Genomic DNA, 16,959 nt, shown 5'->3' with positions numbered 1-16,959 from the left:
CAGCTTTGCTGTTGCTGTGTGTATATACAGATGTTTGATATCTTTCAAGCAAATAATATGCTACAGAAAATTTAAAATTACAATGAAACACAAGCATAAAGCAAAATGAAAAGCCTACTGAAGTATCAGAAGCAGCTGTTGCAATTAACTGCCTAGAAACATTCATTAATAGATTACAAAACTGGCCCAGCTTCTCAGACCAAAATGAAAAATACTTTCTAGCTAATGACTTGTATATGATGTGATATGGCTACTTGCTACAGTGTTCAGATACATCTCACAAGAAAGCCTGTCCACTTTTAGAACGTGGCTCTGAGGCGACAGAGAGAGAGGGGAGCAGACACTTCTCGTTCACTGAAGCTTTCATGATGTGTTGTCTAAATGATCCCACTGGGGCAGGGGTGAGGATGTGTGTATAAAGCTGATGATGCACACACCCAATCCAACAATCCAGAAGCCCCAGCTAAATTTACTGATGCAGGAATGCTGTGTTTAGCTATAATACACATAAATCTGTAATACATTTATCATGCATAAAGTTTAATGCTTGTATCATTTATAATACAACGTGTTTACTTCTACAAAAGCATAAATACATTGAAGGTGTTTTTCTTTGTAATTTGACATCAGTCGGAGTCTTCAAGTATTCAAATATTCTTTAATATTCTTTCAGACAAAAAAAAAGGAAGATCGGGACCAAGTAATTAACCAGTAATCCCAGGAGTACTGGAAAGAAGAGAGCCAATTTTCAACAAGTTTAAATCTCTGCATTTCACATAAATGGGAAGCCAAGTTAAAGAGGGTAAGGTCCACCTTCTTGAAGCACTAGAACCTCAGCTGGGGAAAATCTGTAGCACTACACTGCTTTTTACAACTAAAGTGAATGTACAGCTGAAGTATGTAGACACACCTTGCCAGCACAGATTATAGCTTCAAGCAGTTCACCAAAATGAGGGGCACAGTTATTCTGAATCTGAATTCAGAATTCACATCTGAAATCAACGCAGAGAAATTCTGTGACGGAAGTGAAGAAAGAATGCTTCCTTAAATTGTATTTTTACCTTATTTTTTCATTCATATTTTACCTCATTTATCATCCATCCTCCTCTTCTTGAGACCAAATTTCCTATACCACTTTTTAACATATACAATGTATGCAGCACATTTTCAGAGACAACAGTGTCCTTAGTTACTTAAGCCTTACAAAGCAGTCTACACTGCACATTAGGATGAGTATATCTACACTGTATACTAGGATGAGACATTTTCCTTATGACTTTTTAGTTTGCGCAGAATCAAAGCCAGTATTTTAACAAAACCCCCTACCATTTATAATTCCACTATTATACAGTTCCCTTCAAATAGCTAATACTACACCTCAGAAAAGGATTTACCTCATTATCTGTTCCCACATCCAGCATCACTGGTAGACACTCATGAGGTTTTACTCCTCCACATGCTGTATAAAGTGCCAGTTTGCCAACAGGAATGCCCATTCCATAACAGCCAAGGTCTCCAAGACCAAGAATACGTTCACCATCGGTCACCACAATAGCCTGGAGGAAGAAATAAAGGCACTGTAAAAATCACTTCTTTACTTGTATGTACTAAGTATTCCATTATTCTCTTACCATCACTTTTTATTTTACGTGTAAAAACTGTAACAGGTGCAAACAAATCAATAGTACAACAAAAGCGAATAATTTTTTTATTGTATTTTACTGTGGGTTTGTTACACTATTTTAGACTCTTGCTTCACTGTAAAGGGGACTTTCATATAAAACTTTTAAGAATACATGAGAGAGGTGTTTAGTATTACATTACAAGAGAACTGGCATTGTTCCCTCTCACATTTTTCTGTCAGCAGTATGAAAACAGAATAGGAAGGGAAAGGAAGTTATCCATAAAAAAAGAAGAACCACAAACTCCTGGGTTTTGTCATGTCTGTTTTCAGCAGAACCAGAGCTAGCCACTCCTACTGGCCTTTGTCAGGGCTGTCTACAACCTCCTGGTTCTTACTCTTCAGTGATGTATGTCCTCTTCCCTTGAGCAAATAACACACTCCATCAAACTTATACATATCAGGAAGCATGTGTTTTCATTGACAGAAATATAATAACTTAGTAAATCCCAAAAACTGTCTATGCTAATAAGAAAGACTTTCCATATTAAAGGAGAGAAATGCTCAGTGTGGCAAACTGCTGACAACACAATAATCTCCTTGTTGTACTCAGTGACAAGCCATTTTAGCTGGAAATTTAATATTTTTTGTGAGAGAGCTTATGAAGCACTGTAAGTGGAGAACTGTTAACTCAAACACTAGAATGGGGCTGCCAAGGGGTCTTGTGGGGTCTCTACCCTTGGAGATACTCAAAACTCAAAGGCTGGACATAGCCCTGAGTAACCTGTCCTTAATGATCTTGTTTGAGCACAAGATGGCCTAGATAATCTCCAGAAATGCCTTCCTACCTCAGCCATTCTGTGATTTCCTGAAATGCAGAAAAAAAATTCAGGGCTTTTTGTTTTCCATAATATTCAATGTAAGTGACCAATTAATCAGTAAAGGATGCCTATAGCTAAACAAGTAAGTGCTTAAATGCCTCAAACTTTGGCTGCAGCAGCATTCTTTCTGTTGAAAAAATCAGTTAAGAAATCACCAACACCTAAACTGATAAAAAGCTTATAAAAAATACCTTAACCAAGTCATCTTGGGTACAAAACAGCATCAGCTTTGTTATGTGACTAAAACTGGACTTACCTTGATGACACTTTCTGGCCAGGATTTAAGCATTGTAGCAATGTGACCCCGGTCATGGATAGAAATAAAAAGACCTCTGCAAATAAAAAAAATACTTCTCATATAAACAGGTAAATAATTATAAATCAGTGTAATATAAATAAAGTATAATTCAACTAAATAATATTAAATCTATGCAAATGTGTTTCCAACATACAAAAATTCAGTTTGATAATAATAGCTCAATTTTGTATGAATAGGTAAAGAATCACCTGCATTTAAAAATCAGAAAACAAGTAACTCAGTAGAGCTTTACTAAGCAGAGAGAACCTGTAAGAGTCCTTTCTGAAACCAACTCGCTCAGTACTTTGTCTGTTCAAATGTATTCACTAGTTGACCCTGACCACAAAATAAGTTCCTCTTATGACAGTTATCACTACTGCCCCAGCAGTCCTAACATTTAGAAACAAGAATAGGCTGAAGCTTTAAACTGTGAACAAAATCTGAAATAAGCCATATATTATCATTACATAAATAAATCAGGAGCATTCAGCTATGTGTTAGAAAACAGTCTCCCTGTTTCATTAGATGCCATTTTCAATTACAAAAGTGGGAAATTTTCTTCTCGACAGTGCAAGAAGATCCTCAATACTGAACAGACCAAATCTTTACTCCAAAGAGTGTTTGAAAATTGGCCTTTAGTTCCACCAGCACAAAAAAGTTTAAAACAAAATGATAGAAAAGTGTAACTCTCAATTCATTTTCTGCTTATGACATAAGCAAAATCAACAGAGTATCAAACAAAATCTGAAATAAGCCATATATTATCATTACATAAATAAATCAGGAGCATTCAGCTATGTGTTAGAAAACAGTCTCCCTGTTTCATTAGATGCCATTTTCAATTACAAAAGTGGGAAATTTTCTTCTCGACAGTGCAAGAAGATCCTCAATACTGAACAGACCAAATCTTTACTCCAAAGAGTGTTTGAAAATTGGCCTTTAGTTCCACCAGCACAAAAAAGTTTAAAACAAAATGATAGAAAAGTGTAACTCTCAATTCATTTTCTGCTTATGACATAAGCAAAATCAACAGAGTATCTTATTCTCCTATTCAGCATTTCATTCTTCATTTACTTGTCAGGTAGATGTACATTCAGATCCACTCAGAGTTAATTTAATTCCATCTTTTATCTACTTTTTTCATGTGAGATAGTGGAAAAATGCTATCTCTCAAAACCCATGAATGCACTTAAATGCAATCTCTCAAAATCCACAAAGAAGACATCAATGAAGAAGCACATACCAAAATGCCTTCTTGTAATAAAATTTTTCATTTGTACATATAAGGCATTGTCTTCTAGAATTATTCTAAAGCATTTCCCTTTGACTATTTTAAAAATTTTAAAGTAAGAATTAGAGAAAATTATTGAAAAAATAATTGAAATCTAAGTCTAGCAGAATATTACCATATTCATACAAGTGGATCATATAGGTCTAAATAAAACTAATAAATCCGGAAAATGCTTGTCAGGTATGACTGCACATATACCAAGTCAAGCAAAAAATCTCCTGCAGTGTTAAATGCATACTAACCAAGACAGCAAAATTAGTCCCAATGTTATATTTAATTTCACATGTTTATATATTTAAAACATATTAGATGGTATTTTATATATAAATTACTATGTGATTTATATTTTTATATTGAATTTTTTATTTAATTTTATATTCAAGTGTCTTCTTTCCCTCTTTGATGTCAAAAATTTGCAACAGAAATTCTTTATTATTTAGGAAAAAAAGCAATGTAAGACATGCTGTAATTAACCAAAGTACTTCATTTTATGCATTTTCCCCTAGAACTAAAAATTCTCTCATCCTGGCATTTCTAATTAATTCTCCTTCTGTGTCCATTTCCCATGCTCAGAACTAACACACCATGCAGATATTAATGTATCTCAGTTGTTTCTTAATAAGTAGCATCCATCAGCAAATTAATTTCTCCACCACACTGGAAGCGACAGGTTCTCAGGGACAGGAGGGTTAATTTCACGACACTTTAGAAAAGTTCTGGTATTTACTGCACACAAGCGTATCTATTTGTGAGCTGGCTACCTGAAAAAATATGTCCCTTACAGTGAAATACCATAAAACAGCAAAGAAAAATAAATGATGATTCCTTTCTGGTGTATTGTACCTTGAGTCATTTTATAAAACATCCTGTAAAATGTTAAATCATTAAGTACATCTCATCAAAATTGCTAGCCTCAGAGATAGCTGTGACAGATGAGTGTGTGAAAGCAAGCATAGAGTGCTGGAAGAAAGCTATCTTGTGGGATCACTCCTCTCCTTGTCTCCATTCTCCAATTTACACCAACCTAAAAGATTTGTGTTAAATGAAGCAAGATTTTGTATTGATTTTCTAAAGAGTCCCAGTCCAGCCCAGTGTGCCTAAATAACCTCTTCCTTGCAGGCTAGGGAGAGAGGTCACCATGGAATAAATTCCCCAACAGAGGAAAATAAAGGCAGGATGGCTGCTCCAGAAGGAATTTTGTTAGAACATTTGTAAGGACCTTTGAATAAGTATTGAGAGCGTATTTCAGAAATCTGTTCAAGCAGGATCAGATTCAAGCCGCAACAGAAAATAGAGGCTGAGGTGTAAATAGTGATGTTAAAAGCATTTCACTCCCCTCTTTCTTTCCATCCCTCCATTCTTTCTGTAGTTTAGTAAAACATTTCTGGACACACTGGCCTGACCAAGAAGATGCTCTTAGATTTAAGGGAACGGAATAAGTGAGAAGAATTTTTTATTCTTTTATCTGGATCTCTTTTCCTGATCCTTCATTTCTTGAACTAAAGCACTTTTTTCCTATAAGGTATTCTCTGCAAGTAGATACACTGGGTTGGTAAGAGGAACCCTGGTTCACAAAGATGTCAGCCACAAGAATACTCAGACTATATTACTGAAACTAAATTCACTGGCAATTCTACCTGCAGACAGCCATCAAAAGGTAGCACTACATGTGGTTTTTTTCTTTTTCATGAGGTCATGCTATAGCCAGGCAAAGAAGCAACTGCATAAGGTTATTATAAGTGGGATAGGGCTGACAAGCTGAAAAGGTAGTCAGCAATTTGGCTATCTAGCAGACATTACAGTTATTTTTGGGCCCTCATAGCACACCTCCAAGAAGAACAAAGCATGGGGCAAGGTAGATGATTTAAACTGGATTTAGTTCTATATGGATTTCAGTCCAGAAATATGACTGAATTAGCCATTTGAGAATGTTGTTAATAACAAAAATAAGAACTGTCGTACCAGTGACGCACACCCTGCTCTGCTGGATGAGGAAGAGATGGCCTGCAGGATGTACACCTGTCTGACAATGCACTTCAGGATGGGGTTGCTAAAGCAGACAAACAAGTAATATATATAATCACACAGAGAAAGAAGCAAGATACAGGGAAAATGTTATGAGGAAGAATATGCTGCTTGTTTTTTAGCATGCACAAATTCACGTTTCTAGGAAGAAAAGCAACTCAGGAGGGAGCAGGGTTAAGTTCTCCTTCACACACTTTCAGAGCAGTCCAGGTTGGCAAGCTCACTGGAAAAGCAACTGTAGATTTTACAACACAGTATGGTCCTTTCCATTTTAACTGGTATCTCAGTTATACAGATTATCTTTTCTTGCAAGGCAAGAAGACCAACCACCAAAACTGTGAGTTAAAGCTGACCTGAAGCTTACAGCCTCAGATCAGTCTTCTAATTAATGTGTTCATTTTGAACACGGCACAGTGCAGATTGACTTGCCTAAGCACATATGCAGAAGTGCTCATTTACAGCCAGTTTGCCCCAGTCAGCCCTCAGCTCAGCACTGGTTTATAGCCTGTTGGAACCTAGAGTGCAGGGAACGTTTCTCTGTCTGTCCTGAGGGGCCCATCCCCCCAGGGAAACACTGTTTTTAACCTTCGTCCATGGAGAGGACTGCCAAGGCTTTGGGATGAATTAGAATCTACAAGGGTGTGAGTTAGGTGGTAGTATAATATATAGTTTGTTACAGGGTGAAAAATTTAGAATTTTAGGTTTATTAATATGGTAAGTAGATGAAGACAAGATGGAGGACTCCTGTCGCTTTTCAGGTCTCTTCCTTCTTCTTCATCTACTCCATTTTCTGCAGTGTTGGTAGCACAGAATGATTGGTTAGGAAATGCTGCAGGACAGGGCTACGTGAATGGACAGTTCATTAGGCATTGGTAGAAAAGTAAAAATGATGTACATTCTTGGTGAAAATTGGGTGATTTACCTTTAAAAGGGCCTTGAATTTCCTGTATCGTGTCTTTTGGTACTCTCCCTGCTTCATGCTATGTCAGCGGCATGTCATTGCTGATAAGATATAATAAACAATCTGAAGACCAAGAAGATCCAAAAGTCCCATTCATCTCTTACTCCGGGCAAGGACTTTCTCCCCCATCCGGGGAGGACGTATGGGGGTCGAGAACCCGCACACCAGCCCAGCCAAAGCAAACACTGCCAGTGACACCCACTTTAGGTAGCCAGAAAATGTAGGAAACTACAGCAGAGGAATAATTAGGCAAAGAAGTAACTATGCCTCCTTTCTTCTCATCACACCAGCAGTAAGACTGAAGAGTGAGGGGGGAGCCCACACGAAGACATCAAGATCCACTCAACAAAGGCTGGATCTATTTTGGGTCACTGAGCTCACTACACTGTAGCAGATTTTACCAGTTATGTGGAGGTCATGCTACAGCACATGATTTGGGTCTCTTTTATTAAAATTCTGATCTATGAGAAAAAAGTCAACAGAATAAAATGGAGCATTTGTTTATTATGTTTCGAGGAAGCAATGTTCTACCAGCAATGTATTTGTCTATTTTCTATTAAAGAACAGTTTAGGAAAATGTGTCATTGTAACAGAATAATCCTTTCTTTCCTCTTCTTATAACAACAGGAGGCAATCTTAACATGTCTCAGAAAATGCCAAACATGTTTAATGAAAAAAAGTTCAGACTTTTCTCACAACCCTACAACCCTACATATTCAAAATTGTTATTTGAATTATGAACTGTACATAGAGTTACAGTAGAGGTGACTTCACTTCCCCAGGCAGCCTAAACCAACAAGCTTAATAATAATAACAAAAAAAAAATCTCAGGGGCCAGACACAGTTTATTTCTGAGCCTAGACTCTTCCAAGCTCCTGCACTTGGCAAGAAAGAGGTAAACTACTTCCCTGGTCCCTGTTGAAATTCCCTCCTATTTTTAAAACCATAAAAAACAATACAATATAAACTCTGTACTAGGAACTAAGAGTACCTGTATCCTCCCCAAAGAACATTCTGCTCTTTTTTCACCACATTTCCCATTGTGACAGTTTAATATGGTCTCATTTCTTCATATAAAATGTGCTCAAAGTTTTCATTACATCTTACCGTAGCAGGTTCCTTTGCATTGCAAGACCATTGAGGCCTAATAAATACAAGAGATGGGCTGATTTGAGAAATGCAGTTGTTGACAGCTTTTTTTATTTTCTTTACCTTTCCCTTTGTACAGGGATGAATTTTATTACTTTGCAATACACAGGTATGTTTTTCAATATATAAAATAGTTGATGCTGAAATAGCAGCTGCTACTGACTGTCAGCTTGAATTCATCAGTGTTAAAGAAACCTGGCCTTTACATTTTCTAGATGTGGCATACTCAAACCATATTTAAATAAAAAGTTTGTAAGAAGCAAAATAAAGACTAAATCAAAAACAAAGATCAAAAATAGGACAGGAACATTAAGAGAACAGTAGGTACTACTAAAACCTCTTAAAAGTGTGGAGCTGTACATGAGCAAGATGTAGTTGATAAAAAAGGCCAATTCTATCAGCATATGAATGACAATGAGGGTAAGATACTAATCCTGAAAAGACATAAAAGTTTATAAATATTATGTGTTATTTCATGCTTAGCATATGGTTTCCTAATTGACTACTGATTAAAAAGGTTACTTTGTAGAAGACTGCAAATACTCTGAAAGACAGATGCTAACACCTGCCAACTCAGTTTGCTATACATGAAAGAATGATGAAAGCCTCATATATTTTTATAGCAACTCAAAAGCCCAATCTGGCACAAGAGTGTAGGGAAATTATTAAAATACAGTAAATACAGTGTTCATAATCCCTGTGAATGGGAAATGCTAATGTCAAAGGGTCTAACAGCCAATCTTCAGCTACAGGAGCAAACCAGCATTTAGTTTAATTGAAGAATCCCTTCTGAAAAACACTGTTTCATGATAGTCATTATCCAGTTGGCAGCCTCTGTAGCACTCTTTCACATGCCCAAGTCCATCAAAGCTGCTCATCAATCCCAGCTAGTGAGTGTCGTGCTCCAATAGTCACTACAGTTAAAAACAATATCTACAGAGAAGAGAGAAGTAAGTTTGGGCCACTTATAGAACTGTACAGTATCCAATGTGAATTAGCCTTTAGAGCAGAAAAGTGATAAAGTTAACCTGAAAGACAGCTGCTGTAAGCCTGGCATTTGAAAATACAACCTCAGGGGAATGAGGTTTCAGAAAAGAAAGGATAGCGTTTGGAGAAATAAAAGGTACCCCACTCTAGTGACACAAAGACTCAGAAGCTGGGAGAATCTTTTAGTACAGAATCTTTTTAAATGTTAAAACATTATTTAAAAATAAATTATAATGATAGAAATTTTTTTAAAAAACTAAAGCATTAAAAAATACCACTGGGCTAAATAGCTACTTAAGATTACAATTTTTCTGAAGCAAGCCCCAGCAAGTTGCAGTGCTCCAGATGCTGCCAGAGGTAAATACAATATCCACACTATGCTCAAGCCTGCCCAAGATCTTCGACTAGAGTCCGTGACTCTGCCTTGTTTCTTTGACAATGGACACTGTGTGGTTCAAAGAGGCTCATCCAGTGGCACTCAGTCAGAAGAGCTGGTTCAAGCAACCCCACAGATTCCAGGAACTTCCACATAAAACTCCCTTTGCCCATATCTTGGGTTTACTCAGAAACCTGACTTCAGGTCTCAGCACATTCCCTCTTCCACCCCATGTGGGATTAGGGAAGCAGGGAACCAGGGGCTGCTATTCCACAATTTGCAACACAGTGAGTTAAGTAACTCATTGTAACACTCCTGATACATCTCCGGGCAGGGGCCAGATCACGCAGACATTGCCCCATTTGGCCTTCTGCATCTGAAACAGGCTTCAGAGCTTGCACACAGCACACATTTTCTAAACTGTAACACAACAGAGGAGAGAGTGGAAAAAAAAAGGTCAAGTTGCCCACAGCAGTACAGACTGAAGGCAAATGACAAAGGAACAGAGACAAAACCTGCATCAGTCCTGTCTTACTACTTTTCTCCCACAAGTCTGGACTTTTCCAGCCCTTTGAGATGCCTGTTCTTGCTACCAAAGCATGTAATCTCTACATTATGAGTTTGAGTGTATACAGATTTTTGCAAAAAGAATCTTTTTTCTTGAAACATTCTGCTTTTACACTGTAAAATGTCTATCAGATAAACTCAGGTTCCAGAAGTGGGCAAAGAAGTCAAGGCTTTTGTACAATAAAAAGCAACTCAGTGAAGTAATTCCTCAACTGCTCTCGTTCAACCCAAAAAAACATTACATTGTAAAAATAATCTGAGCAACAACATTACAAGCCTTACACTGGAAAAACTTTAAAACCAATTTTACATGGTACCAAGAGTAATTATAGCTTGACACTTCACTAATAATCCAAAAATCTCTACTTAATTTTGGAAACCATAATGTTCACCTCAAACTATACTAAAAATACTTCACAGTAAACACTTCATGGACTTAGTCCTTGCAGACATTTCACAACACTCATATAAAATACTCTTTACTGTATATCTAGATCTCTAACACTGTTTTCCAATTTTGCACAGCATTTTGTGGTCTGAATGTTCAAACTAATGATGCATCCTTTTCATAGAGCAAAAGAGTAAATTAAATCATATCTTTATAGTCTTAAAACATGAATTTGTTGATTTAACTATATTTCTAAAGTATCACTCATCTAGACAATCAGCTTTTACATATTGTTGCTTAACCACACAACAGCAATTCAATGGGATGTGTTTGCAAAGGAAAAGGCAGACTTTGCAAAATACTATGGTTTAAGCACTGGAGCTCTTTTGCTCCAGAAGCTACTTAAATTCCTCTGACAGTTGCTCAATAAATAACTTAATTACTTACACTCTAATGGACACAAATAGAACGATTTGAAGACTGTGAATGAGAGAATGGTTTACCAGAGCCAGACCCATTCATTTTTAAGACAAAAAAATAACCTACTGTTCTGCTTCAATAGCTATCATGTTTCTATTATTTTATGCTAATATTAACTGCATAGAAAGCCATCTACAACATCAACCACGTTATCTACTAGGAATCTTGCAATGCTAGTGATGTTTTTCTAAAAAAAACTTTTAAATGCTATTTGAGCTGTGAAATACTCAAACAAGTGAGATCACTGTCCTATTTACTTCAACAACTTGTGCTGCCTTGGCTCATTGGAACATGGAAAGTTTCCCGTATTTAGACAATAACGTCCTCTGAGGCCAGTTTTCATTGACCTTTAAATCACCATAATTTGCTCTCAGTAACTATTAACCAGGACAAAAGTGAAGACTTAACAAAAATTATTTCTTCTTATAACATATCCTACCCAACTTCCACTTCATTGAAAATGTCACTTCTGAAATGAGACACTATCCTCCATTTGTAGAGCTGACTCTAACTGCTGAAAATGAACACTCTGAAAAAGTCTCCATTTACCATTTGCACATTTTAAAAAATGTAAACAACCTGATCAGCAGCACTATTTCTGTACTTACTTCCTGTTAAATTTACATCATGAATGAATGTATGAGACAGACCAAATTTTTAGTCGTGTTCAATAACAACTTTTAACATAGGGGAAAAAAGCTGCAGGTCCAGATCTATCTCAGACAGAAGTAACATGATTATTCTTAAGATTTATGTTATCTGATGTTAACAAAGCTCCAACATACCAGTTGTTTTCTGAAATTCGCTCACAGAAGAAGAATTAGAATTTTTCCAGCAAAACCCAGGAAATGTATATTACCTATAAAAAGTGGTTCTAATTACAGGGAATTGAATATATTTAAGAAAAAATAATGATTTTCTGACTCAATTAAAAATTACTAGAAGCCTTTACAACAAAATTTGAGAAAAGAATTAGAATAGATGGAACCCCAAGGAAACATTTTGAGCATTAAACATCTGGAATGTATCTGGCCCACTGTGATAAAAATTAACCTCGTCCATTAGAGGCAAATAGTCATATATTTTCCCGCCTTTTTATAAAAATTCAGTCATGACCCTATGTAAAGTTTTTTATTTCATAAAGTCACCATCAACATTTTGGGAAAAATCACAGCACACAACGATACCAGCTAACACAACCTAATATTGCTGGTCTTCACTACACACACAGGAAACGAAGCACATGATACGGAATGGACCTAGCGAGGAGTCTTGGAGCCAGTCCTGTGGAGTGAGAGAGTATTCAAAAAGCATCATCTAGCAGTCACAATAGAAGTGTTTCTGAAACATCATTTGGGAGCTTCCAGCCTCTTCAAGGAATCAAAGGCTCGAGTCCAGTGTTTGAAAGCACACAAGGACATTGCCTTTGGAAGTCTACATGCCATATTTTAAGTCATCTTTCAAAGACGACATTTGTTTCACTGTAGGATTGAATGTGGCATACCAATCATTCATCAAATGACTGACATTACAACCACCTTCAAGAAGAATCTCATTTCAATGCATGAACTGGAGCTTGCTACATTCTACGTTAAGGGGCAAAGTAAAAGCAGAGAAATAGGCACATTGCTTGCAGCAAACTGAAATAAGGCAGAATGGAAATCTTTTTAAATACACTATTTTCTTGAGAATGAAAAGTTCCCCATGCTCATATACTACTTATTCATGAAAAAAAAATTATTTAATTGAACAGAAAACAAACCATGTTCTGTATTTTCACTGCCAGAGATAAATATCTACGTGTCATGTTTAAGAAGCTCCTTGTGGATGACCAAAGGAAACTCTCAGACGTACTGTTGCCTAAAACAGGCCTTATGAACAAGCTGACCCTCAACATACAGTGCAGCAAACCTGTACATTCATATGTGCTTAGAATAAATCTAAAGATTTCTAAGAGAAAAGTTCAAAGAAACCAAAAATACCCTCTGAAATAACAAAGTTTTCATAATATTGGGAACTTCTGAAATGGAAATGTGCTGCTGTGTCTCTGTAATACAGCTACATTGAAACTTTGTCTCAGGCTCTTCCTTTAGATGGAAAATTCCACCAGAATGCTGAAAACAATAGTTAATTTCAGTACTAAAATAAAGTTGTGAGATCTCCTAAACTCCCTTCTTCCTTAAGACTAAACAAAATTCATTTTACATGTAGTCACTTTGGGAACGAAGAAGCAAAAATGACAACTGGCTTTTGACCATCTTTGCGCCAAAGGCATGGGTTCTCCTTCAGTAAAAACCGAAGCTTGCTTTTCTTTTTTAATATTTCTTAGTAAATTGATGCCTTATGGTTCAGCAAATGGTTCCCTTATTTCAGCCAGTTGATTTAAGTCTTCCATATCACTGTCTGCCTTCAGCTGGAAGTTCTTGCTTTTCTTACAAAAACAACTTGCTTTGTTTGGTTTATGCACATTCATCTATTTGATCTATGCTCCCAGCAGGCCCTTACCCACCATTTTCTAAAAGATACTGGATTTCCTGAATGTGGCTTAATCAGCTAATACTCACTAGCCAAAGAAGCAGAACTGACATTCAGTGTCACCACTTAACTCAAAGAGCAGCGGTCAGGATGTCAGATGCCTTGCAAACCTTTCTCCACCCAGCTGCAAATTACATGATGTTACTGCTACTCTACACTAGATTCAGTAGTTATTATTACCTGGTCTTTTTATGTTTAAGCTTATTATAATTAACACTGCTGACATTTTTTATTGAGCTGTGCCCATAAGAAAACAGTTTTATGCAGCTATAAAACTTTGCTAAAAACGGATGAAAGTGCCTTGCAAGAAATAAAAGGATCCACTTCTATCCCAAAGCTTTTTTTCTTGCCTTTTTCAGAAGCCTCCTATGCATATGGCTCTCTCAAATGTAGTATGTAAAAATCTCCTGGACCAAAACATCTAGACATATAGAGAAATACAAGATATATTACAACACACAATCATCCCATTTGTTATGCTCTTAAAGGCTGAAAATCTTTATGCCTTGTCTTCACTTTTGATTTTTCATGTTAAGACTCGACTATTTACCCTATCTATTTAGAAAGCTTCTAAACAGAGACAGAAAACTATGATGTTAGAATAGGCAAGCTACTGCAAAGTTACAGTGATTTTTCTAAGGTTTTTCCTTCCTCTTTTGGACTTCAGCAAATACAGTTACAGGAATTACTGTAGGGATTTTTTTTAAAGCTACTAAATATCTTGCATTGGAAATGCAACGAGACAGTGTTGGACTGCTGAGTAATGAGAGTATTTTGAACAGAGAAGCTGCTGAATGTGTAAGCAGGGGATTTGGGTGGTGTCGAAGGATGTGCAACAGATGTACAGAAAATGGGAGCTGGAGAAAGTCCAGCATAAGCACACCCCTAAAGGAAAACATCCTCTGGGCATGGGCTGGGATATATACAGAATGAACTAATAAAACAATGTAATGCTTTTAAATCACTGGCATCTCATCTGAATACTACTGGTACCTTGTTTTGCAGTATCAGATGATAACATTGGGAATTACTGGGGTCATGGAAAACTCTTTCCATAGAAAGAAAGCGTAGGATCCCTCTATCTTAAAAAGATCATAATATTAAAAAAAACAAAACAAACAACAAAACCAAAACCTGCACTAGATGTTTCTCAGTCAACTATAACAGTTCTCTGCTATAAGCTCATGTTTCCAACACATAAATCTCTACTGCTGGTGATACCTAATTGTAAACACATGGAGTAACACCATTTATTTTTTATCCCACTGATACCCGGAAGCAAGCTCTTTCCCTTCCACAGCATAGCCCTAGGAAGGGACAAAGATGCTTACACATTTTTCTTCATACTTCCCAAGCAATGTGTTGCAAGTTGTTTGTTGTCTGTTGCAGTTGTCTGTTCATGTGGCACAAGCTGTCAGTGTCTGGGTTGTCCTAAATGAGTGCTAGAATGGTGCAGAATTCCAGTCCATGGAAATTGATACAATATGCACACTACTGTCAAGAGCAAGCCACAACTTCAGGGCTGTCCCAAGGCCTCTCAAGGCAGAAAGAAGGCAACTGTACCTATCAATTTGTACAAAAGGAAGGATGGAGTAACTTCATTTGCAGACACTGCATGGGATTTGATAGGCTGTCCTTGAAAAGTTGTTGAACTAAGGAAAGTTAAAGTTCTCTTATTTAAGGAAGTGACTCTTAAAAGGTTTGCTTTGGGGGTCAAATGATGTTGATAATTAGGAAAGTCTACAAATCTGTCAGGCTGACAGAGACTGTTTCACGAGGGGAAAATTTTAGTAGATAAATATGGCTGGAGTTGGACAGAGCAAATGAGTAGACCTCTCCTGTGCTGTATGACCTGATACTTTGGTGTTACAGTGGAATCTTTGGCCAAGTAGAGGTGTGAAATCTAAATAAAATCTCTGCCCTTAAAGTACATTTCATTAAGGAATGTACTGCTTTGGGAAATCGGGGAGCTTGTAACCAGTAGGCAGTATTGCAGGCTGGCATAGAGTCAAAACCTCCCTAAAAATCAGGAAAATAGGAAGACATTGAAGAGTAACATGGCTATATTTTGATACAAGTCATAGTTATTGATATGAAACTGTAACATGCCAAAATAATACCTCTATATTAAAATGCAGATACATAGTTTATTTGTTGAAAAAGATATAGCCTACCTTTTATGTGGTATTGGCACTAGAAAGAAAAGATTACTCAGAGTAAGGACATTTAACTTGGGATCATGTACTTTCTGTCCAGTCTTCTGCACGTAGATCCACAAGATGACTGCTTTAGTAAAGAAGAAGGTTCTAATAAATACTGCATTAATAACTGTCACACAAACTGTCTTTCCCATTTAGTGAAAAGCATCTGTATGAAACTTCTTTGTTTCAGAGGACTGTCTCAGTGGGATATAAGGAAATGAGGAAGATAATCATATGCCAAAACCCACAGAAGTAAGTTCCCATTAGCTCAAAGTGCAGATGCCCTTCAAAGGATAAATTTGATTCCCCCAGACTTGTGGAGAAGAGAGACTATTCAGTTCTAGCCTCACACAACAGATAGTAGAAATTATTAAAAAGTAACAGTACAAGTCAAATGAGAGCAGGGATCCCCTGGAAATATCCGGGACTCTGTGAAAGAAGTGAACAAGGGAACAGAAAGGCACGGCCAGTACTTGAATTTTGGCCCTCTTGCTCAGAAACCACCAAGGACATCTGTAGGAAAGCACTGAGTCTTGCTAGCTGTCTTCCTTAGAAGACTGTGTTAAGAATGACCAAACATTGACTGCTGCCAAACATTTTGAGAGTCATGTTTTGAGAAGGGATGGCCTCATTTCCTCCTGCTCACAGCCAAGATGTACTCCATCCAGAGAAAACAGAGCAATGCACCTACAAACTTAGGTCTGAAAGCCAGAAATTCCATGCTTGTGATGTGCTTTAGGATAAAGCTTTTATGACCATGATCACAAGTCCCTTAAATATTACCTGCAGAAGAAATCACATATGAAATTTATGCGAGCAGGAAGAGGCTAATAATACGTAAACTCCAACTCAGACAAGACTAAATGGAAGAATAACTCCAAGGGCTACTTTTGTAAATACAAGTACTGCTGTAGGTTATACCTACATGCAAGCACCAAGTACATGCAAAAAAACCCCACCACATGGAGGACATTATATTTTATAATGCTAGGTCAGGACTTCCTATTCTCAGCTTGGCACAGGCTAATCATTCATGATTTTATTCTGAGATGGAAGTTTAATTTAAAAATAAAAATTCACACTGTACCTAAATGGTGAAACCTATTGGCAAAATATTATGAAAAGCCATTAATTTAACAGTTCTAGAGAGACCAGATGACTACATGAGCATAAACTGAAGAATATAATAAATTTTTCAA

At 36.9% G+C, this 16,959-nt stretch overlaps 1 protein-coding gene across 2 annotated transcripts in view; it reads right to left on the bottom strand.

Annotated features, from left to right (window-relative positions):
- The window catches only part of ME1 (malic enzyme 1), a 159,230-nt gene that overhangs the window by 87,898 nt on the left and 54,373 nt on the right, over nucleotides 1-16,959 (bottom strand). For both annotated transcript variants that reach the window (XM_069011234.1, XM_069011233.1), the window contains exons 4-5: nucleotides 2,759-2,834; nucleotides 1,395-1,556 (exon numbers count right to left, since the gene is read on the bottom strand). In XM_069011234.1, the coding sequence (XP_068867335.1) occupies nucleotides 1,395-1,556; nucleotides 2,759-2,834 (238 nt within the window). The remainder of the gene's footprint in view (nucleotides 1-1,394; nucleotides 1,557-2,758; nucleotides 2,835-16,959) is intronic.

This window comes from Aphelocoma coerulescens, chromosome 3 (assembly GCF_041296385.1).
Source record: "Aphelocoma coerulescens isolate FSJ_1873_10779 chromosome 3, UR_Acoe_1.0, whole genome shotgun sequence".
Classification (NCBI taxonomy): Eukaryota; Metazoa; Chordata; class Aves; order Passeriformes; family Corvidae; genus Aphelocoma; species Aphelocoma coerulescens.
Note: the sequence above shows the minus strand (reverse complement) of the source record. Positions and strands in the feature narration are given on the sequence as shown.